The sequence below is a fragment of the Citrus clementina genome, unplaced genomic scaffold (assembly GCF_000493195.1).
Source record: "Citrus clementina cultivar Clemenules unplaced genomic scaffold, Citrus_clementina_v1.0 scaffold_7, whole genome shotgun sequence".
In the NCBI taxonomy this organism is placed as follows: domain Eukaryota; kingdom Viridiplantae; phylum Streptophyta; class Magnoliopsida; order Sapindales; family Rutaceae; genus Citrus; species Citrus x clementina.
Window position 1 is genome coordinate 14,797,646 of NW_006262075.1, and position 7,227 is coordinate 14,804,872.

Sequence of the window (7,227 nt, forward strand, 5' to 3'; positions counted from 1 at the left end):
CTTCTAAAAGATGCAGACAGGCAAGAAGAAACCATTAGAAGTTCTCTTTTAACTTTCTCTATGCTTTGATTGACGTACTCTCTATTGAATTTTACCCTTTTAGCTAGATATTCTTTAAGAATGACTTTTTTACCTTCAATGCATAATCATATCAATTATCTAGGGGAAATTATCTTCTTTAAGAATAATCCTCTTGTAATCAACTTGAATTCGCGAGGTCATGTCAATCATATTATCATTGATAATAATTGATATCTTTTCAACTTGAGCTTCTTACACAATTTTAACTATACAATTATATATGAAACTTAAATCAACAATAGATTGTACCATTTCATTTGAAACTTCAGGCTAATTTGAAATCTCTTCAAAAGAAGCATCTTTAACATTCTTTTATTCCAATGATAAGACTGGTAAAACTTTCTCTTCCACTTTTACATCTTCAACTTTAAAACCTAGGACTTAATCTTCATTATTGACAAGCATAATGGTTGAATTTTGAACAATAAATGCATCTTCAGTAACTTTAGAATCTTTAAGCACAATATCTTTTTGCATTATTGAGTTATGATCTTTATTGGCATAAGAAGGCTGCTTTTCGACACTAGAATCCATTGGTGAGGAGAAGTCCTTGATAAGATCTTGTTTCGACAACGAACTCTCATGTTGTAGTTAGTGGATTCAATTTAATAAACCCTTGATCGTCTTCTTTGGCTCTCATGATGCACTTCTACTCGTTCTCTTTGCTACTTGCTTTCTTTCTCTCTTGATTTGCAATTCAACTTCTAAAGCAATTACAAACATCTCAATATATATGAGTAGCAATAATTTGCAACAAAACTAATTCCTTAATGTTAACACATAATCCTTTCACAAATCTTGAAATTGTATCATTATCATCTTTAGAAAGATTCACACAACGACCACAATTTCAAAGTTGAGATTCACATAATTGAGTAGAATTTGTACCTTGTTAACGCTTATCAATTTTGCGACGGTTTGAAAATATTCAAAAGAATAAAATAAGCTTTAATCTTCCTTTTCATGTTATGCCAAGTTCGAATCTTGTCTCTTTCATATCAAATTTGCGTTGTTTATAAATTTGTCCACCATTGTGATGCATGTCCTACTAATTTTGATGACATATACTTGACATGTTTATCCTCAGAAATATCTTCAAGAGTATCTTTAGTTTTAAAGATCCAATAAAAATATCCTCAAGATTAGTAAATCTATCATAATAGAAAAAATCATCATTATCTTCTTTGTATCTCGTTGTATCACTTTTTTTTAATTATCTATTTTTTTGTTTTTTTAAAAGATCAAAAGATTATAGGGTATGATTGTAATTAAAAGAAAATATTAGGTCAAAGTTATAAGTAAGCAAAATATGGGGTTACTCGTGACGGTGATAAAAAAATTGGACAATGATGGATGGACCCAGAAGATTTAAGGTCAATGAGCGTGAATTGAAATAAAGTGGTGGTTGAGGCTTGTTTTGATTTTGGGGAATGAAGTGGTGGATGGCGGCGGGAATTGGCTAGAAAGAAAGGGTTGATAATGGTGAATGGAACAGTAATGGTGGCTTGCAAATCGTGATGGGAGGCAACTAATTGAGTGGCTGCATTTACGGTGGTTTAACGGCTATTTAGGTGGTGTTATGCTAGTTGGTGGCTGATCGATAGTGTTTGATAGCCAGCATTTGGTCAGCAAATTGTGGGCGTTCAAATGGTGGAGAGGATTAACAAAAAAAGGTAAGGTGCGGTTGTGTATGGCAGCTGTGATAATGGCATCAGGTTGTTTTTTTTTTTTTAGAAGTTAATGGAATTATAATGGAGGAAGGATTAGTGAATAGAGGGTGGTTGGTAATTAGGAAAGCTCTGCTTGGCACAGACTATAGAAAAGACTCTGATACCACTTGACGCAGTGTGGAAGCGATATTAGATGTCGTTCTAGCGTACGTTCTTGAAACTCAAGAAAGAATAGCTCTCAAAGAGAGCAAACATCAAATTAAACCCAAAGGGATAATTTGAAATATTATTATGAGAAGCTTCAAGGTATTACAATAAATTATGAATAACAAACCTATATTTACTAAGAGCATTAACAAAAAGCTCTTTGAATGGGATTTTAATTATCACTTGAAGAGCCACATAAGTAAAAAAATTTCCAAAAAGCTCTTCAAATTAATTTTTTCAAATGAGGTTGTCCTTCTCCCTCTTCAACGTTAAAGAGAAAGAATGACAATCTCATTTGAAGAATCTCATTTAGAGAGCCTTTTAGAGTTGTCAATTTAATATTTTATTATTTTTTATTTTCTTATTCTTGAAGAGAGAGATGTGTTATAATTATCATTTTAGTAAGAAAAAAAGTTTGACTAAAATAGTATAAATGTATTTTTATTTGAAGAGTCTTTTGGAAGATAACTAATTTTTTAACTCTTTTATTTGTCACGTAGGTAAGTAAATAAATATTTGAAAAATTAGATTAGAAGATTCTTTTGGTAATGCTTTAATATCTAACATATCCTAATCCTTCTCAAATTAGAGAAATAATATAAAATCCTAATTATAGTATAATTACAATTATGATTCAAATAAGTATAATAAAATAAGATAAAATATAACAAAATACTAAAAACTAAATTGATTCCAAACCTAGAATTCCTATTTTATTCTACCCTATATGTTTCCTACATGGATTGTTAAATTAATATGAATTTGCTGTAACCTGAAATTGTGACCCAAACGAATTTCGAAACCAAACTGTAATTGTACCCGAAATTACAAACCTAACCTGAAGGGTAATATGAAACCCAACCAGATTGAACTGAACCAAAATAACTTTTAAACCCATTTAGATTGAATTCTTAATTAAATCCAAATATCCTGCGACCTAAAGCCAAACACAAAGTACCCACGCCTACTTTCTTTGGTGAGGCTTCATATCACGGGATTGTGTGACGCATTTCAATTTTAAGCTTTTGGGAAGAGCAATACATATTGTCATATTTGTTTTCTAATGATTTGTTAATTGCCATGTTGATGTGAGATTAAGTTGGTGTGTTGATCATCTGTTCCCTATTGGTATGTAGTAACTCGTGTGGCTGCACGCGCTTCATGTGTTGTGACTGTTTCAATTCCGCAGTGGTGGGCATCGTATCTTAACATGATGCAGCGAACTCAATATTTCTCGCAATCTGAAGTATTTATTCTTACACTTGTCGGTGAATTGTTAAATTATGATATACAAATAGATTATGATCCACTCCTTATTTTCTCTTTCTTTACTTTCGCTTTCCTTTCTAGTAGAGAAAAATTAGTTTGACTGTAAATAAATTAAAAAAATAAATATAAAATTTAATCTTAATCACTCATAAAATAAGAAAAAGTAAGGGAAAAAATACAAAAAAGAGAGATGATCCTTATCCCATACAAAATATTGTAGCAGCTTTAAATGGCGTTATTGGTAAGGGAAGCTTAAATTTAAAGCTCATCTGTCGACGATAATTGTGTGATCACTGCACTGATTTGGGGATAAAAGATCAAATAAAAACAAAAATAAGGTAAGATGTATGATAGAATTTTTTTTTTTTTTAATTGTAAATCGGAAAATTTTGATCAAATTCTGAGAGCCGGTGGACTTTTCAAAATATTTGCTAACATTTCCATATGCTTTATGCTTAAACGAGAATGCTATTGATAAAATAAATTAAATTCTCATTTTCCTTAAAAAAATTTAAAGAAAATCTTTCACCAAATCACAAAGTAGTAAAAATTAAAGAATTTTAGTGAATATAAAGTATGAATTTAAACGAGCACTAGCTTTAATTATTAGAGTATTAAAATGAAATTATATGTCATCTATTGAACTATTATTTTGGGCTGGAGTTTTATCTTAATGAACCATTTCCATAGATTTTAAAACCTGTCCTTATTACGTACATATTAATCTTTAACTAAAAGAGATAGTGAAATTAGAAAATAGATAGTCTGTTAGTATCAAAATCCGAGTTTGTTCAAACATTTAGGTACAGTAAAATAAGAAAAAAGTAGTCTTATTCAAATAATCATACATTCAAGATATTACATGAAAATAACTAGTTTATTAATCAAAATTTTTATTTATTACAAATAAACACATACTTCAAAGAGCAATCCCGAATACAATTTATTGACTACTTTAGTTAATGCTTCCATTCCTAAAGACCATCATTATAGATTTAAACACGAAGAACTTTACCCAGTAGCTGCGTTTATTTAAATGAACAAGAAGCCTACTCACATAAGTAAAGATGAAGAGGAAGCCGAGGTTTACTAGGGACAACAACAAGTGGGACTTTTCTAGACATTGTGAGTCCAAATCTGTCCTCCATATTCAAGTCCTCATTCTTCATATCACCTGGTAATTTCCATTCAAAACCATGCAAAAGATTTGCCAAAGTTGACTGAACAACCTTAAGCCCTAGACCATAACCAATGCACATCCTCCTCCCAGATCCAAATGGTAGCAATTGAAAATCATGGCCTTTAACATCAATCTCTTTACCGATGAATCTCTCCGGCCTAAATTCATTAGGCTTTTCCCATATGGTCGGATCTCTCCCTATTGCCCATACATTAACCATCACTCGAGTGTTTTTAAGAATGTCATAGCCAGCAACTTTGCAATCTTCTCTAGCAACTCGAGGAGCAAGCAATGGTGCCACAGGGTGGAGACGCATTGTTTCTTTAACAATTGCTTGTAAGTATGGAAGGCTAACAATGTCTTTCTCTTCTACCCATCTATCTCTCCCAATTGCTCTATCTAGTTCTTCAGTCGCCTTTTGTATAGTTTCTGGACTTTTCAAGAGCTCTGACATTGCCCATTCAACGTTGATTGCCGATGTGTCAGTTCCAGCAGTTAAAAGATCCTACAAATAAAAAAGAAAGGGGGGCGATTATGACGATACAGATTTTCAATACAGGAGAAACCTTGATAGCTGCGTTACTTTGTGATGTTTAATTACGTTGTGGGACAACTATTGCTTCAATCATTTAAAAACTAAATTCCTTTCTATTTTGTTGTACATATCAATTTACTACATTAATTTCTGTTAATCCCGAGAGAGATTGGCATATTTTAATTTATCCCTAAATTATTGAAAATATCGATGTAACTCTCTTTTATCAGTATGCGAGGATGATATTCTTCCTCGAACTTTTTACCTTCTTAATGGTAAATCATGGGAAGGGTTATAATTTTCAATAGATTTAGAAAATAAATTGAAGTACGTCATATTTGAAAACTACAATTCATTTCTTTTTTAAAAAAAAATACATGAACTAAAATTCAAATCTATATTATTACTATTTTTTAGAGTTTTCACTAGTAGAACCTGTTGTGCGCGGAATGCGGAATCAAGCACACTAAATAATTACAAAAAAATAAAAGACACAATTATTTAACGTAGTTTGATAATTAAACTTACATCCACGGAGTAAAAAAAAAAAAAAATTACAAAAATTCTTCATTTTTGAAAGAAATCATGCATGCGGTCCCAACTCCTCTATTAGTCAATTTTGCATGTGGCTCCATTAATTTGCCAATCAATGGTCAAGAAAAGCATGCGGGTTCAATGCACTTAAATAAATCCAACATGTGAGCCCCTTTAACTTTTGACTTTTCAACAGAACCAATGAAATTGTCTAAAGCAAAGAAAAGATTAGAATAGAACATTAAATTTACCTGGATTAGTGCCTTAATGTGTTCTCTTTCAAGCTTAACTTCAAGAGAAGGATCATCCGCAAGATGCAAAAGAACATCAACCATATCATGAACCCCATAATCCTTAATCGATTTTCTCCTAGCATAGTGCTCATCCAAAATATCCTCATAAAATTTATCAAGCTTCTTGCTCACATCCTTCATTCTCTTAACATGCCCTTGTAAATCGAAAGAAGCAAGCCATGGAATTGAGTCCCCAATATCTAAAATACCATTAAGCAAGAACAGTTCTTCAAGCATTTCCGTGAAGTCTTTTGGAGTCACAGTATTTTTTTCAGCTTTGTCCGTATACCTTTTCCCCAACACCATCCGACAAATCGAAGTGTGATTGAGTGTGTAGAGATGATCTTTCAAATGAACATACGTGGAAACTGATTTGAACAACTCAAAGAGAAAAGCGTTTCTTTCTTCTACCCTCATGTACTCAAACTGATCCAAGCGTTTTGTACCGAGAAGTTCCATTAAGCAGATTTTACGAGCCTGGCGCCAATATGGGCCATAGGGCGCAGTGGCCATGCCAGAATAATTGTAAGTTGTGTACTTCCCAGCAAGAAGAGCTGGCCTTGAAGCAAAACTAATGTCATGAGTCTTGAGCAAGAGCTCAGCTACTTCTACTGATGAGCCTACAACAACTGAGGAGAGGCCGAATTTGAGGTGCATAAGGGGGCCGTATTTCTGGGAGAGAGAGTGGATGGAGACGTGAGGAAGAGGGCCGATAAGGTTGAGGTTTCCGATGAAGGGCCACGGCTTTGGACCGGGTGGCAAGTTTACTTTACGTGAAAATCGGCGGCGAAATAAGAAGAGGACGATGGGGAGAAAGAAAAGAATTGAATAAAAAATAGCTGAGTTTGAAGGGCTAGTTATAGGATCTTCCATTATTTTTGGATGGTTTGTAGATTTGACGCTGAGGATTGGATTGATATTGTGCGTCTATGAAAGTGGAGGTGAAGGAGGCATTTATAATAGGAAGAGTAAAATGATCATGGAGATCACTGTTGTCATTGATGTTTATTTTTGCAATCATTTGTTATGTTCGTTTTCATCTATGAACTGACAAGCCAGCAACTTTTGTTTCCTTGTGAGTGCGAAGTCAAATAAATAAATAAATAAATAAGGAAAAGAAAATTTTACCTTAATTAAATCAATTGAATAATAGAGTGCTGATGTCTTTCATGGTTGCCTATATGCAAGATGAAGATTCTAAAGATCATTTGGTTTGTATTTCAAACCGGTGGAACGGTGCTCTTAATGACGTTGATGGCACCACTTTAAGCTCTCGTGAGGTTCTTTATCTTCTTTCTAAAGAATATGGAATATGAATAAATAAATTTCTTCAATTTCACTAGAGTAGATTGTTGAGTTAGTCTCCATAGATTTTTAGGTTGTACTATAATAATATGTATCTAAATTCTAAATAGATTTTAAATTATAGCATATATGTACATTATAACAGCTTTAATA

The 7,227-nt window shown here is 32.7% G+C and overlaps 1 protein-coding gene across 1 annotated transcript; it reads right to left on the bottom strand.

Moving 5' to 3' along the window:
* Window positions 1–4,164: 4,164 nt before the first annotated feature.
* On the bottom strand, window positions 4,165–6,850 carry LOC18037053 (cytochrome P450 71A1). The gene is made up of 2 exons (XM_006427581.2): window positions 5,728–6,850; window positions 4,165–4,912 (listed from the first exon to the last, which is right to left on the bottom strand). The coding sequence occupies exons 1-2, from the start codon at window positions 6,640–6,642 to the stop codon at window positions 4,277–4,279; spliced, it is 1,551 nt and encodes a 516-aa protein (XP_006427644.1). The 5' UTR covers window positions 6,643–6,850; the 3' UTR covers window positions 4,165–4,276.
* Window positions 6,851–7,227: the final 377 nt, after the last annotated feature.